The sequence below is a fragment of the Paracoccidioides lutzii genome (genome assembly GCF_000150705.2).
Source record: "Paracoccidioides lutzii Pb01 unplaced genomic scaffold supercont2.7, whole genome shotgun sequence".
In the NCBI taxonomy this organism is placed as follows: Eukaryota; Fungi; Ascomycota; class Eurotiomycetes; order Onygenales; family Ajellomycetaceae; genus Paracoccidioides; species Paracoccidioides lutzii.
The window spans coordinates 108,921-123,804 of record NW_015440953.1 but is presented as its reverse complement, the minus strand read 5'-3'; the positions used below and the strand labels follow the sequence as shown (position 1 = coordinate 123,804).

General features: G+C 47.1%; 5 protein-coding genes and 1 non-coding gene across 6 annotated transcripts; 4 read left to right on the top strand and 2 right to left on the bottom strand.

Moving 5' to 3' along the window:
* Window positions 1-693: 693 nt before the first annotated feature.
* Window positions 694-792, bottom strand: PAAG_11585. The gene has a single exon. It is a non-coding gene; the product is annotated as a tRNA-Lys (tRNA).
* A 371-nt stretch (window positions 793-1,163) lies between these two features.
* On the top strand, window positions 1,164-1,969 carry PAAG_03343 (hypothetical protein; the record flags this gene model as incomplete). The annotated part of the gene is made up of 3 exons (XM_002794752.1): window positions 1,164-1,485; window positions 1,728-1,820; window positions 1,902-1,969. The coding sequence occupies 3 exons, from the start codon at window positions 1,164-1,166 to the stop codon at window positions 1,967-1,969; spliced, it is 483 nt and encodes a 160-aa protein (XP_002794798.1).
* Window positions 1,970-3,013: 1,044 nt separating this feature from the next.
* PAAG_03342 (chitin synthase) lies at window positions 3,014-6,170 on the bottom strand (the record flags this gene model as incomplete). Its single annotated transcript, XM_015844936.1, has 5 exons — window positions 3,014-3,028; window positions 3,156-3,647; window positions 3,796-4,197; window positions 4,269-5,903; window positions 5,973-6,170. The coding sequence occupies 5 exons, from the start codon at window positions 6,168-6,170 to the stop codon at window positions 3,014-3,016; spliced, it is 2,742 nt and encodes a 913-aa protein (XP_015701910.1).
* A 1,484-nt stretch (window positions 6,171-7,654) lies between these two features.
* PAAG_03341 (hypothetical protein) lies at window positions 7,655-8,401 on the top strand (the record flags this gene model as incomplete). Its single annotated transcript, XM_015844935.1, has 2 exons — window positions 7,655-7,796; window positions 8,283-8,401. 2 exons carry the CDS (start codon window positions 7,655-7,657, stop codon window positions 8,399-8,401), a joined length of 261 nt encoding a protein of 86 aa, XP_015701909.1.
* Window positions 8,402-9,948: 1,547 nt separating this feature from the next.
* On the top strand, window positions 9,949-12,440 carry PAAG_03340 (hypothetical protein; the record flags this gene model as incomplete). Its single annotated transcript, XM_015844934.1, has 8 exons — window positions 9,949-10,300; window positions 10,421-10,851; window positions 10,961-11,130; window positions 11,271-11,589; window positions 11,733-11,829; window positions 11,867-12,082; window positions 12,195-12,307; window positions 12,360-12,440. The coding sequence occupies 8 exons, from the start codon at window positions 9,949-9,951 to the stop codon at window positions 12,438-12,440; spliced, it is 1,779 nt and encodes a 592-aa protein (XP_015701908.1).
* Window positions 12,441-12,726: 286 nt separating this feature from the next.
* Window positions 12,727-13,311, top strand: PAAG_03339 (hypothetical protein; the record flags this gene model as incomplete). The annotated part of the gene is made up of 1 exon (XM_002794748.1): window positions 12,727-13,311. The coding sequence occupies one exon, from the start codon at window positions 12,727-12,729 to the stop codon at window positions 13,309-13,311; it is 585 nt and encodes a 194-aa protein (XP_002794794.1).
* Window positions 13,312-14,884: the final 1,573 nt, after the last annotated feature.

The following is a 14,884-nucleotide window of genomic DNA, read 5'->3' as shown; positions in this document are numbered from 1 at the left end:
AGGGTATAGAATATGTTGGTGCAACTGTCAACTCCATCAAAAAGGAATATCGATGCAGCATAACATGATTTGGGGGGTCCTAGCTACCCCTAGACTGTTATTTGGCATTCATCGTATCACCACAGTCGATTACGACCATCTGAAGATCGATCTGCAGCGGCCGTAAGTTTGTTGGATTGTACCAATTTGACTGCTAGCGTCGTAAAATGGAGAGCCGTTAACCACACTTTTGCTTCCTGATAATGGATTTTCTCGGGATAAGGTAACTAGTACAAGGAGAGAGAGCCTTCACTTTCATCGCAGAGCAGCTCGCGGTATCCGGCCTTGTAGTGCGGATAAATATATCCTGGGCAGCTCATCATCCCAGAGTCTCAGCTTCGACTTGGGCCTTTGTCCAGAGGCCCAGAAGGGGGCTGGCGGGGAAAAGGAGGGACAATTAGAACCCAGTCAGCTAAAAGACAACATGCCAGTGTATGTATGTATGTATGTATGGGGAAAAGTATCAGTTTCAGCTCTAACCTGTCTCTACGCACCACCCCCATCAGCAGCTTCTCACAAAATCCCCAGAGCAAAAAGGAGACCCCAATCTGACAGAGGCAACTACAACATATATTACATATATATATATATACATATATATACATATATATACATACGTATTCCACACGGTGAAGAGCGATAAAAAGCAAGCAGAGCCGAACGCGGGGGTCGAACCCGCAACCTTGCGGTCACATGACAGCGACATTTGACGGATCTAAGAGCCGCACGCTCTACCGATTGAGCTAGCCCGGCTTCCGATACAGGGACGGCCGGACGAAAAAGGGATGATGATATAAGAACAGAACAGAAGCTGGGCGGAGTTGGGAGTTGCTTGCGCTCCGGGACTTTTTCCGTTTTTTACAAGCTATGCAAAATAAAATGTCGCTGGGTTATCTAACGAATCCGGAAAACCAACCGGCGGTGCCCCTGATCCACACGCAATGCGCAGGAGGCTGCGATTGGCGCCGAGCTTAACTGGATCTTGACCCCCCTGACCCTTGGAGCTTGCGCTTGGCCGAGGACCTGCTCCCAAACAAAAGCCGCCCGTGTCAACCGGGTCAAACCCTCCCCGCCTGCCCGTGGACTCCGTCCATGAAAATAAAACATGCTAAGCAAGCTCAACAATGGACCATAATATCGGAGACAGCCCCCCAAGCCTCCTAAATTACATCCTCAGCTTCCTCCTCGTGGGCGTCGCATGGGGCTTCACGACCCCCTTCATCCGCCGCGCAGCCGTCGATTTCAACGCTCGGAATCAGCGCAGAGCATCACCACAGCAAGGAGGAACAGAGGATGTTTCCGGCTCCAGCTGTTCCTGGCTGAAGAGGAGTCTCTTACCGTTGCTTCAGACCGTGGTGGATCTTCTGCGGACGCCCGGCTACTCCGTCCCGTTGCTGTTGAACGTAACGGGGAGCGTGTGGTTTTTTCTGCTGGTTGGGAAACACGGTATGCATTTGTAACTAACTAGTTATATGATGGCATGACTTTTTCTTCTTCTTCTTCTTCTTTTTTTTTTTTTTTTTTTTTTTTTTTCTTTAGTTATCCCCCTTTGGTTTTCCTGAAATCTCACATTCCTGGAACATGGTTCCGTTCATACGGAAATTTTCTACGTAACATCCAAAACCCCCATCCTCCCGCCTCCCCAATGCAAATCACCCACCCCCTCCCACATTTTAACCCGTCTACAGAACTCAGTCTCACCGTCCCAATCACAAACTCAATCGCATTCCTCTTCACCGTCCTGGGAGAGTGGTACGTCGAGGGCAAAGTGATATCAAAATGTAAGCCTGCATGCAGACAAATGATATCTCTGCAATTCCCCATATCCGATTGCTTGCGCTAACTGGCATGATTTTGCACAGCAACTTGGCTTGGTATGTTCATGGTGCTGGGTGGAATTGCCCTGTGCGTCCACTCCAAGACTCGGTGATCGTATCTGATTCTGCCAGATTGAGTTGTGAACTGCATTGATGTGAGCGGTTGAAATCTTGCTGCGGACCTTTTTTCCTTCTTGTGTAACTGCCTCTTGTTTCCATTTGCTGCCCGGTGTTATTTACGGATGGGCGTTTCTCCGCAGAATGAACAGCTGATGTATTGTGTATCGTGCCTTTTTATTTATTTATTTATTTTTTTTTTTTTTTTTGGCTATTTACACCCGTGGCACTTTTGCATCACGTATACAACTAACTACCCATTTCAAATCATCAGATAAAGCCAAGAGAAAAATGATATCAAAATAAATATCTCATCCCCATCCATAAAATCCAAATAGATAAAATTATGCACATGTAAACATCAATACATCAATATATTCATATTATTCCATCAGTGAAGACACGTTCCACATATTACATGTTTCTTCCTCATCTTCTGAACAGTGAAAATGGGAAAAGCAGACCATAAAGCAACAACAGGCACTGTACTATGATATGATATATGGGGATATTGCAAAACAAACAAACTGACGAATAGAAGCGCATATGGAAAACATTGAGAAATAAAGTAGCTAAGAGCAAAAAGAAAAAAAAGAAAAGCGACGTAGAAAACAGTGAGAAAACAAGCTATGATACATCACTCCATCCCCCCATTCGACCCCTTTACAATAAAGATTTTTTTTTAAAATAAAATACATCAAAAAAAAGAAAGTGAATAAAATGATAACATAAACCACATTAGACATCAGCGATGCAGAGGGTTTATTAAAGCAACCAGTGGTAGGGGTAAAAAACATGAAATCAAACGACTGAGGCATTAAAAACATGAAAATATCGTTCTCGTACATCTCGCGCCCTTCTTTTTTTAATCAAAATATTCCTTCCGGTGATAATAATGCCGTCTGTCGTTCATCGAAGCGGCAGAAACCGAGCAGAGGACGGGAGGTTGGGTTTACATTTGCCGCCCGCGAGGAATGGAACGGGACGAAACGGGTTGAAAACAAAGGCGACGAAGTGCCCTTGTTTCGAAGTCTCCCTGGTTACACGCCGCGGAACTATACAAACAAAACAACATCGTTAGCCGCCAAAAAATAAAAATAAAAAAATAATATAATATAATATATATATAAAAGGAGCAACATAGAGCAAAACCAAAAAGAAATGTAATGTAATAGCACTCACCAGCCTCGTAACCAAAAACCACATTGCCCCCATAAACCTAAAAAGCGACAACCCCGCTACACTCCACAGCACAACAGCCATATATACCGTGCTCCTCTGCTCCCTCGACGTATCCAGATTAATGCGATCCAAGCCCACAGCACTAAGCACAACAGCCGCCAGCGCAAAGTTACAAAAGATCCACACAAGCACCACTGCAGACCTGAAGCCGCGATAGTAGTCCTCCTGTTTGTCCTCCTCGGAGACAACGCGGGTTTCCTTGGGCGGTTTGGAGGCAAATTTGAGAAGTTCGGCTTCGTACTGGGCGTTCAGGTCGCCGTCGTCTTGAGGGATGGAGACGTCGACTTTTCCGGAGGGTTTTAGGTTTGCGCTGGGAAGTTTTTCAGCTTTGTCGTCGCCTTTTGTGCCCCAGGTTATGTCGTGGGTGTTGCAGAAGGCGTAGATGTTTAGGACATTGATGTAGGTTGGTGTTAGGAGGATGTATTGGAGGAACTGGGAACGTTAGTTTGGAATTTTTTATTTATTTATTTTTATTTATATCTTTTTTTCCCTTTCTCCTGTCTATCTTGTTGGGAATATGGGCTGGTTTTGTGGATAAAGGGGAAAAGGGGAAAGGGGGAAAGGGGGAAAATAAACTTACACAAGTAACCATATGCCACGGATCAAAAAACAACAACGAAGCCACAATCCACAGCACATACGTTGACATCAACGAAACAATCATTGAAAAAAACTGATGATTCTGAAATATAGATCGAAAACTAAAATCGTTATCTGCCGTCTCCGCCTGAATCGATTTCACCGTGATAAATATCGCCGCGAACGTGAGGTAAATCATTATCCCGATCCAGAAGTAGACCATCGTCATGTAGAATTTGTTGGAGCCCTGCGGTCTATTACCCAGCGCGAGGATGAAGGAGGTGGCAAGGGTGACTAGGTAGAGCCATTCGAAGATGACGCCGAGGACACGCCCGACTTGACCGAGGAGATTGGCGGCGCTGAGGGATTTGGTGAGGATGTGGAAGACGAGGAAAAAATTGCCCTGGTAGAAACATGTTAACATGGGTTTCTAAGAGCCGGGGGGGGAAGGGGGAGGGGGGAAATAAAACTCACGATAGCAAACCACGCAAAAAGCATATTAATAGTCTGATAAACAAATTCAATTATAAACATTAACTTCCTCGTAAAACTATGCCGACTCCTAAATATCTGATAAAAATGCGTAATCGCATACACCGCCGCGAAGAAACTACCATTCAACCACCGCCGTCTCTGCAATATAAACTCCGCCATCCGATCAGGCACATCTGTCTCCCCCGTCGATGATTTCACATACTGCAACAACCATTGGCAATTCCGCTTCGCAACGAGCTCAAAGCACAATATCCGGTCCTCGGCTAGGTACATGTTTGCCGTGAATATGCCCGCGTTGGCACCGTGCATCTTCTCGCCAGCGAAATATTTTTCCAGCGGGCCCTGGCCATTCTTGTCGTTCTGTAGTGCGACATAACGGTATGCGGAGAACGCGCCGGGTAGCACAGAGATGAAACCGAAGGCAGACTCGAGGGGCTTATCGAGGATGTTACTCATTTTATACTCAAAGTTCTGCGCCGCGACGAGAGGGTTGATCAGTCTCTTGCCATGCGATAACATCGCTTTAATCTCCCCGCAAGCACCGCCGCACATGGGCTGTAAATCAAAGGCGCGCCAGAGATGATAAATAGAGTCTTTCCCGGGCTTCGTCCCCGCATCCAGTAGCACGCAGATATTCGGGTCAAGCACGCGCCCGAAAGCCTGGAAAAACCATCGATGCGAGTTAATTTTCTTCTGGTTCTTCTCCTTTAAGCAAAATATCATTTGCACGGGCACTCCTGAGCGCGGTCTCAGATGGACCTGGTTGCCCTTCAACTCCATTCCAATCTGCGTGGTATATTCGTAGATATGTGCCGTGACGTCTTTGCCGTTGACTTGCTGTTTAGCGATGCCGTCCTGGTATACGCCCAAGCCGGCGAGCACGGCGCGGGTGCGTGGGTTAATTTTCGCACGTCCATCGCTAACAACGCAGACGACGATTTTCTTCCAAGCCTCCTTACCCCATGTTTTGCTATTCGTCCGCGAGCACATGTACTCAATATTCTCAAAAACACCAATCATAGTCCGGGCAAAAAGGAAGTCATCCTCATTGTACATCGTCACCACAATAAACAGTTCCGTATGCCTGGGTTTCGCGAACAGCCTCTGGCGAAGCGTGAAGCGTTCATTGTAGAAATCAGCCGGGTCACACGTCGCTGCTGAGTAGCGCATGTGCGTAAATTCATCGCGCTCTGGTGGTTTGGCATGGTTGACCTGGCTAAGCAGTCTGGGTGGGATGGGACAATCCAGCACCAAATTGCCGTTGAATAGCTGGACTTCCTTTACGGTCTTCCATCTTCTTATCGGGGCCGGGCTTGGTGTTGGAGCGAGGGCGGACTCCTGGTATGCCAATTGCGGGTTCGGACGATATGGATTTTGGAGAATGGGGACTTCATCATCGTGGTATGGCTGCGGGGTCTGCGAGGGGAATGGCTGGGCATCGTATTCGGAAGGGGACGGGGCTGTGGGTTGGTAGGGTTGGGTATAGTATGCGTCGTGATGTGCTTCGGGGGAGATGGTATATTCCGTGCGCGCCAGGGGGGAGGCTCGATATGGGTTAGCGGTTTCATAGGCTTCGTTGTGACCATAGGAGTTTTGTATATTTTCAACGGAGTACTAAAAGGTTAAAGGGTTTAGGATGGGGGTTTAAAGGGTTTGAGTGTAATGGGTGGAATTATGTCTCACGGTTGGCTGGTCAGCTAGACGGTCACCTGAGGGCATTTCCAGGTGTCCATATTGCTGGTATCGGTTGTCATCCAGTTGATAGCCACGAAAGGGTCTCCCTAAGGAAGGGGTTCGGTTTGGGTTGCCTTCCAGCTGATAACCGTGAAGAGGTCTCCCCGGGGACTGCGTTCGATGGGGGTCGGATCTATTTGGATTCATCCCGAGATCGTGAGGGTCGTCGTCCTGAGAAGAGTCTGGTGAATGGTGTCAGTCAGAATTCTGGTTTCAGCCTCAGAGATCTTGCTTTACTGGCAGTGTGTTATAGCTAGCAATGCATGTACATTACACGGAGATGGAGAGGTATGTTCCGTGACAGCAACCCTCCTGGGGGGGGGGTGCCCTGATGTTATAAAGGATTAAGTGAATGGCCAAAGGCGCAGCCTTGGAGTGCGCCTATCAAGAAAAGGTTGGCAGAAGGGGGGGGGGGGGATTGTAGCTGCAATTGGGGTTGGAATTGACCTTGAAATTGCAATGAACTAGGGGAAGCAAGAGCAGAAAACAAGAGCAGCTCAAGAGACAAACGAAATGAAACGAGGGGTTTTGGAAGATGGAACGAATGAAGCCGCAGCAGCAGCAGCGGGTGAGGGGGTAATTGGAAGATTAGGAGAGTGATTGGATGTAAGACAGAGGTAGTGTAGGGGAGTTTGTAGGGGAGTTGTTTGGGGTATGGGGCAGAGTGATGTTGAGGTGCGGCTCAGGACAGGAGAAGACGTCACCCCGGGGCAAGCGACGACAAGACGACGTAATGAACATAGAACATCGACATTGAACATGGACGAGGCGGATAAAAAGGGAACATTGGGAACATGTAGGATCCATTTTGATCATCCACTGACCTAGACGGTTATATGACATCCCGCCCTTCTCTATTCCTTTCTCTACCGTTTTCTGTCTCTATTTCCTTTCTATTCCTCTCCCCTCCTCTCCTCTAACAGATCTAGCCAAGCAGGTATCTTTCCTGGGTCGTCCTTGTTTCAGGCGCCTGTCAGAGACAAGCTACCTTGGAAAGTTCTGTATTAGCTGGTGAGATTTAAGTCTGTGATCGGGTGTTGTCTCGTTTCAGGTAGGCGGTTGTTCCAAAAGATTCTATTTCCAAGATGAATAAATGAGCGTTGATTGCCGAAATGCTGATTCTGATACAGGAACTTCCGGGAGGGAATGGTAAAAGTAAAATAAAAAGAGAGAAAAGAAGAAGAAATAAGAACGCTCTGGTTCTCCCTAAGCCAGCGAGCAGGCAAGGAATGACAAGGCTGGTGCTGGCGCAGTCCACACCAGGCTTCAACTCCCAACTCTTCACCAAGGAGCTAACTAAACTCTTTAAAGCTGGAGTGAATACGACACAAGCGAGCTCGCCAAAGAAAACAGAAGAAGAAAAAGCAAAAACAAAAAATAAAAAACAAGCAATTGTTTATTTTGGACCAGCTAAAAATAACAGGCTCCTATCATACCATTTGTCCGCCGAGTCAACAAGGCGCTTGTTGAGGCATCCTCGATAAATAAATACTCCACTATGATACTGCACCTACAAACTTCCCTTTCTGTGACAACCACTTTAGATGGTGGCTGTGGTGGCTCATGCATCAAATCAATTCAACCGCTATGATGTTGTTATTCTTTTGGGTGGATCCCCAATAAAACATGCAATGAATGCCATGGAAACCAAGCTGGAGGAACAAGGAGAGGTTATTAAAGGCACCCCACTCGGAGCAAGTTTAGAAGGGAAGGTGTGTATATATGTACGGACGGGCAGATGGATGGAAATCTATACCCCGATCATCATCGACGGTTCATCTTCATCTTCCCTCGCAACAACAACTGGCTTGTCCATGGATGCTTTTCTAGTTCGCCCCCTCCCCCTCCGTCCTTGAGATTTCGAACTCAATCTCATCATCCCCGGTGCATCAGCCACCATCCAGCCTACATGCGGTCTAGTGAGGATGCTTGAGCAGGGATATTGCCTAGGTAACCACGAACTATGGTGCACACCAACCTCTGGTCCAACTTTTTCCACCATTTAATAACCTTACAATTCAAATTCGCACAATAACTCTACAGAAAAAAAAGCTAAAACATATTATGAATTGTTTTCTACACTGAGAGCATGATGACCTGAATGTTCAATGGCTCCACACACTCTCTACATCAAGATGTTGCGTACTTTCATAACGGTAGATCAGATTGCTCGCTTTCTTCTCTTTTCTCGTCATTGAATCGTGGTGGGGAAGTAGACCAGAAGGTTGGTGGTTGGACTACGTTAGTTAACTAAGTTAGCTACCCCTCAAGATCTCTCTGCACAGCCACGGCCACAATCAACCTTTGAAATTATTAACTCACAGCTAATGGATGTTATTGAATCCTTGCGCAAAGAAGAGCCGAAGAAGGTGCAATGAGGAACTGTTATTAATATCCGACGTTCACTATTACGCCATCTATATACCTATATTTCCATATATTTGAACACACAAAGACACGGATGATTGAATGGCCTGCCTCTTTTGCGACGCATAACCAGTTAAGAGCGAATCCTAGATTTTTTGCACAAATCTTTCATACATCGATGCCATTCTACAAAAGTTAGGGCCAGAGCAGCGCTGGAACCCGCCCAGGTAGTTCCGCCCAGATAGTTCCGCTCTAATAGGCTACACGTCAACTGGCCTATCGGTAGTCTCTCTGCTCAGGCTTGAATGAGGAGGCAGATTTGGGGCTCATGATGCCCATTAATTTGCAGCTCCAAGTGATCTGGAGGTGCGAAAAAGGAGCGAGAGTACGTAACATTGAGAGCTCTTTTTGTTCGGATTAACCATGTTTTTCATCTCCCCTTCTTTTCTCCTCTCAACTGCTTGCAGCATGGTTTAGAGATTTCGTTTTTTCATAACTACTGTCAATGATCTCAAAAATTTCCATAGCGCGTTGAATTTTAACGAACTTCAATGACACTAACTCTGATAAACGCATCTTGGTACCCCAGCGTGCATCAACTTGCGGTGGTCAATACTGATGTTTTCCTTGAACCATCACTTGACAATAACAAGTGCAGATCTCAAGCGATCGACCCTATGCGTTGCGGCGGGTATTAGATCATAGTCTGACTGCGGAAATGGGTGACTTACGACCCCGGATCTTTGAAGGGAGGGAGGGGAAACATCGACTCCAGACCCAATTGACGGCGTGACACTGCGCAGCGCGCAATCAAGCCCTTGCCTTCGTCCTTGCCATTGCTCCGCTCCGTCCGGCTCTATCGCGCAACCAGGTCTTCACTACTCCACCGGGGACTTGCTTAGTCGTTACCTGCCTGAATTCGGTCTGCTCCGAAGAATGATCTGGTTTCTGAAGTAACTCTGGACCGTCAAGCACATTCTGGACTCTTCTAAAGGTCGACGTAGCTGACCGCAACTCTGTCTATCCGGCAAACCCAAAAACCGAATCAGTCTTTGGACATGTTGCTTGATTTGAGGTGAACGGAAGCTGCCCAAGTCTTAACAACGGTGCCTAGACTTCGCTCCGGTACATGTTTTATGGAAATTTGAGCAATTACAATTAGTGAGGCGAACCGCTACAATGCAGCTTTTTCTTTGTATTACTTAGGGACATACGAAGTTTTAAAATTTAAGTAACTAGCTGGATGATGTATTCCCAGATGGGTGACAAGGGCAACACACCGTAGTTTGGTGAACGTAATAGATCCTTCGAAGAAACAGAGCTGATGCCGGTGGATAGTTTATACGTGCACTGCCCAACTAACCGAGCAGGCCCTTTCCCTGGCTCGCGATGACGCGGGGGCGAAGGCTTAGCTACATCGACCACGCGGTTGACCACTTCCCCACACGACGCTCCCTTACTCACAGAACACCTAAATGAGTGCGCATGCATGAATTCTCCTAGCTACAGATCCCAAAAACAACCAATTAAAAAAATTAAAAAGAATAAATAAATTCAAATGGATATCCAAGAAGCGCCCGTGCCACTCCCTTCGGCCCCTCCAAAACAACTCGGCCCGAACATCACTCTCCAACCGCCACTATCGCGCCGTGGCCATGGGCCGGGTTTGCTCCTTGTGCTTCCGGATGGCATAGTCGTAGATAACACTAAGCAGACGCTGGATCCTCCACCGCTGCAGAAATGGGCGGAGGAGGGATATGCCGTGGTCGAGGTGCGGGCGCCGGCTACGGTTTCGGAGCATGGGTCCGGATCTGGATCTGGATATTCTGTTCTCTCTGCAGTACGGGAGGGATTGGAGGCGTTGAGGGGATCAGATGAGTGTGATGTGAAGGATAAATTCGGGTTGATCTGTGAGGGAAACACTGATTAAGCCAGAAATTCATGCTTTTAATTATGACCTTTCTGTTATCGAAAACCCGAAAAATAAAAATACATATATAAATATATAGCCGCTAACTCTATTATGCCAGTATACGACGCTAGCACACTCAGCGAGGAAGCTGTCGCTTCATTCTCAACACTCGCTGAGATCGTCGCCATAGTTTCATACGGCGGAACGAACAATGGCAACGTCAACGCCAACATCAACATCGCAAGACTGCTCCATCTTCCGGGCAAAAATACACCCACACCTCCACTAGGAGGCAATCTGGTTGCTCACAAATACCCAGATGCAAAGTCTGCCAACTTCGTTATTCCCCAGCACGCAGATTTCGACCCCTCAGCGGCAGCAGTAGCACATACCCGTACTCTATCATTTTTGAAAACCAAGATCGGCGGGCCATTTTTCGATCTCGAGGCTATATGGGACGAGCACACGTACTTTGAATTCGGCGACAGGTCTGTAGCTAAGACGATGGGGACGATGGTGCAGGAGCCGTATGTTAATCATGTACCGACGGTGAGTGGTTGGTTTGTCCGATATAGATATTTCTCCCCGGGCAAAAGCAAAAAAGCAAAAAGGGAATCCTAAAAGGGTCACCCGTTACCAAATAATAATAGATGAATAGATGACAGGAGGCATTGGTCGCGCCCGCCTCTCCAATTTCTACCACCACCATTTCATCTTCAATAATCCAGACGACACCCATATAGAACTCATCAGCCGCACCGTCGGCATCGATCGAATCATCGATGAGTTCATCTTCAGCTTCACACATGACAAGGTGATAGATTGGCTGTAAGGCAGATTTTCCCTCCCCTCTCCCTTCCCCCGCTTGGCACTTAATCAGTCACAACTCATCACTTAAACCCCACCCCCCTTCCCCTTTCTCCAATCCCATTCCACATCTCCCAGCCCCCAACTAACTCCACAAAAAGCATCCCAACCATCCCTGCAACAAACCAACGCGTCCGTCTCCCCATGGTCTCCATCGTTAATGTGCGGGGCGACCGCCTCTACCACGAGCACATATGGTGGGACCAAGGCGGCCTGCTGCGCCAACTGGGATTGTTGCCGGAATACCTGCCGTTTCCATATTCGGTGGCGGATGGCGATGGTGGCAGCATAAGGGAGCCGGCTGAGGGCAAGAGGTTTGAGTATAAGGTTCCGGTGATGGGGATTGAGGCTGCAGAGAAGTTGGTGGATGAGGGAAGCGTGGAGTCGAATGGGATGATTGGGGGGCTGGGGGTTAGGGAGGTGGAATGATGGTACGTTTATAACATTGGGCAGGGCGAGGGTGGCGGATTGTTGAGTTTGTTGAGTGTGTTGCGATCCTTTATTGCTTTATTAAGTGGAACTGTAGACTGTACTAGAAGGCGAATTGAAGCACGAGTCCTTAGGTAACCGAAGATGATTCGAGGTTGCGACATCCACTCACGAGCAGTCGCGAGGACGAGGACAGAATGTCAAGACAAGATCCACCAGTGCTGCTAGGAGGTTAGTAGATGCAACAAAGCCTCCTATCCACCCTTAGGATATGTCTGCGGCAGTCATCCCGCTGAGCGTCAGGGGTTGTATCATGGAGCAGCTGGCAACGGCCTGCTCGAAGGGACCTGCGCAATTGGAAACCACTGGAATCGGCAAGTTAACGGGGCCGATGCTGTTAGAGCCCCATATCTGACCCAAGCTGTAGCTACGTTGAATAGCGAACAGCGGACCTCCAACGCCACTCTTGAACAGAGCATGCTCCGTAGGCCAGTTACTCCGTCCTGTCGAGAGCAACCGCCAAACAAGCAATACTCCGTGATGGTTCCTTGCGCTCCTTTGGTTAGCAGAACTCGGCAGAACTAATCCTCCGCCAGCCTCTCATTGGCTATATTCCTTGCAAGATTCGGCGAGGAATAAACTCTTCCGATTGGACGTTTTTCCAACACGTGATCCCGTGCTCGCTGACGAGTGGCTTAATCAGCGGAAGGTATATAACTAACTAGTTATATCTATTTAGTTATGAATCGCGTCACCCCGAGGAGGAGGAAAAGGAGAAGATGGGAGAAAGCAGCAAAGGAATACAAAGCGATTTGAATGTTGGTGGAAAGGACAAGGCATAGGTTCGCAAGCACTTGCAAAGCATTGGATGGCCATTGCTAATATATATCATCAGGGTTCTGATCCTGGTACATGAGGTGTCAGACACAGGAGGACCTACAGCCGCCTGGATCTATGAGATATTGAACTCTACAAGAACCGGTATATATTGAAAATATATACATAAATACGGCTAAGTCTGCCATCAACGTATCCTACACGGCAAGGCCAGCATCCAAAAAGCCTACATCAGGGCTTTTTCGTAGAACGGGCCGAAAAATAAGAGGAAGGAAAGAAAGAAAGAGAGCCATGACTGCCACCGTACGGGCTCGCACCACCACCCTCACCACCTCTGCAATCTCAAGCAGAAAACGAACATCTCACACCGCAAAAGCAACAAAAGCCAACCCCAAACCAGCCCTCACCACAACCCCTAAACCCCCCTCCAACCCCATCTCCACAAACCAATCCCAATCCCAATCCCAATCCATAGACCCAGCCCTCCTCCCCACCCTTCGCCGCCTCACAACCCACCCCTCCCTGACCCCCCACCAACGCAAAGTCTACCGCACCCTCCTCTCCATACCCCGCGGCCGCTGGACGACCTACGCAACCCTAGCTTCCCACCTCTCCTCCTCCCCCCGCGCAATCGGCAACGCCATGCGCACCAACCCTTTCGCCCCCGACGTGCCGTGCCACCGCGTGTTGGCGTCGGATCGCACAGTCGGCGGGTATAAAGGGAAGTGGGGGAGTGGGGGGGACTATGCGACGGAGAAGGTGGGGTTGCTGAGGGGGGAGGGGGTTGTTTTTGATGGGAAGGGACGTGTGGTGGGGGAATGTTTTGGGGAGTTTTGGGAGGTGGTGGGGGAAGGGGGAGAGGGAGGGGGTGGTTGAGGGGGATGTTGAGGGGGAGGTAAGGGAGTTGTGTCGGTTGTGTGGATTTGATGTTGTGATAGTGTGTTTATGTGCTGGGTTCTGTTGAAGGGAAGGGGATTGTGGAGGAGGTCGGATGGGTGGAATGTTTAACAGGTTCAATTTTTTTTTTTTTTTTTTTGGTTCCTTTGTCGAAGCTGCCCGCAATCTCCTGCTACCCTGACGGTGTGAGAATGGAGATGGAAAAAATTGCCAATTTGTATTCCATCAAGACCTACAATTGTGTTTATGGCTTGCTCATGCCTATGTGTCTGTACATAAATAATAAATGATTCACTGTTCATTTCCAGATCCTATTATAATTACATTCATGAACGTTATTTAACCATACAACAGACTGATTTAATCTACATAACTCCTAATCAATAGGAATTACATGTTGAGATTATCCATTGGGGTCAAATTACCCGTATATAGCTAATTTAACTACGTACTTAAGAGCAAGGAAAAGATAGTACAATCTACGATAGGTTAAGTAAGGGATAAAATGTACAAGTTCACTCCCGCTGATTAAAGATAAAGGTGTAACTGCAGATGTATTTCACAGTTATATACATGAGGTAATTGCGCAGACAAAACAAGCAGGAATTAAACATGCCATAAGATAAGAAGTTAACTTTCTAAAAGCACAGAATAGAGAACAAATCAAACAGACAATCGTAATATACACACTGAAAGCGCGAAGGGGGAAATGAGACGGGGAAATATATTCATTCGACTTTGATGTACAGTTTAGTTATATCAAAACGAGGTCAGGTAGGGAGAAAACCCTGCAAAGCCAAAGTAACGAATCAGAGTTCGTCTCTGATATTTCCATTTAAGAACGACAGATGCGGAAAGAAAAGATGGATAGCAAAGATTGAGAGCCTCGGTGGTCCGAATTCAAAATATACACAGGTAGCAGCAAAAACATAAAGTAGAATGATGGCAAATGGCAAGATATATACATAATTTACAGAAACAGAAGGGCAGGCAGAGAAAGCCAAGAAAAAGAAAAGAAAAATAAAAAATAATAATACTAGATTGTAAAAAAAATGAACATATGTAAGAAATCGACTAATAGACAAATGGAAAAAAAGGTAAGATAAATAAGAGAAACGCTAATGATAATATCTGCAGTAATGAGTGAACAAATTCGAATTCCTTATATTCCCAACCTGATGCTCACTGTGTAAAGCAGAGACATGTGAAAACTCAAGGAAACAGAAAAAGGAAAAAAGGGAACTGAATAATTGTAGTAGTAATAAATATAGAGCAGAATATTAGGCCAACGAGAGGAAATAGCGGTGTAGTCTGCGGTGCGCGAGTAAAGACCATCAGGCTCTTCTATTTCGAAAAGCGAAGAGCAGTCAAGTCCATATCTCCCACGCACCATTCTGACATTTTCCACATATAGGATTTGAGAACCAGCTCTAATCCACATGGCAGAGAAAAGAAAAAATATTAAAACGGATGAAAAATAACACATGCGAAATAAAAGGGAGACCAAAAAAAGTCAATAGGAACGGTGTATTATGGAGGGCACGATAGCTCT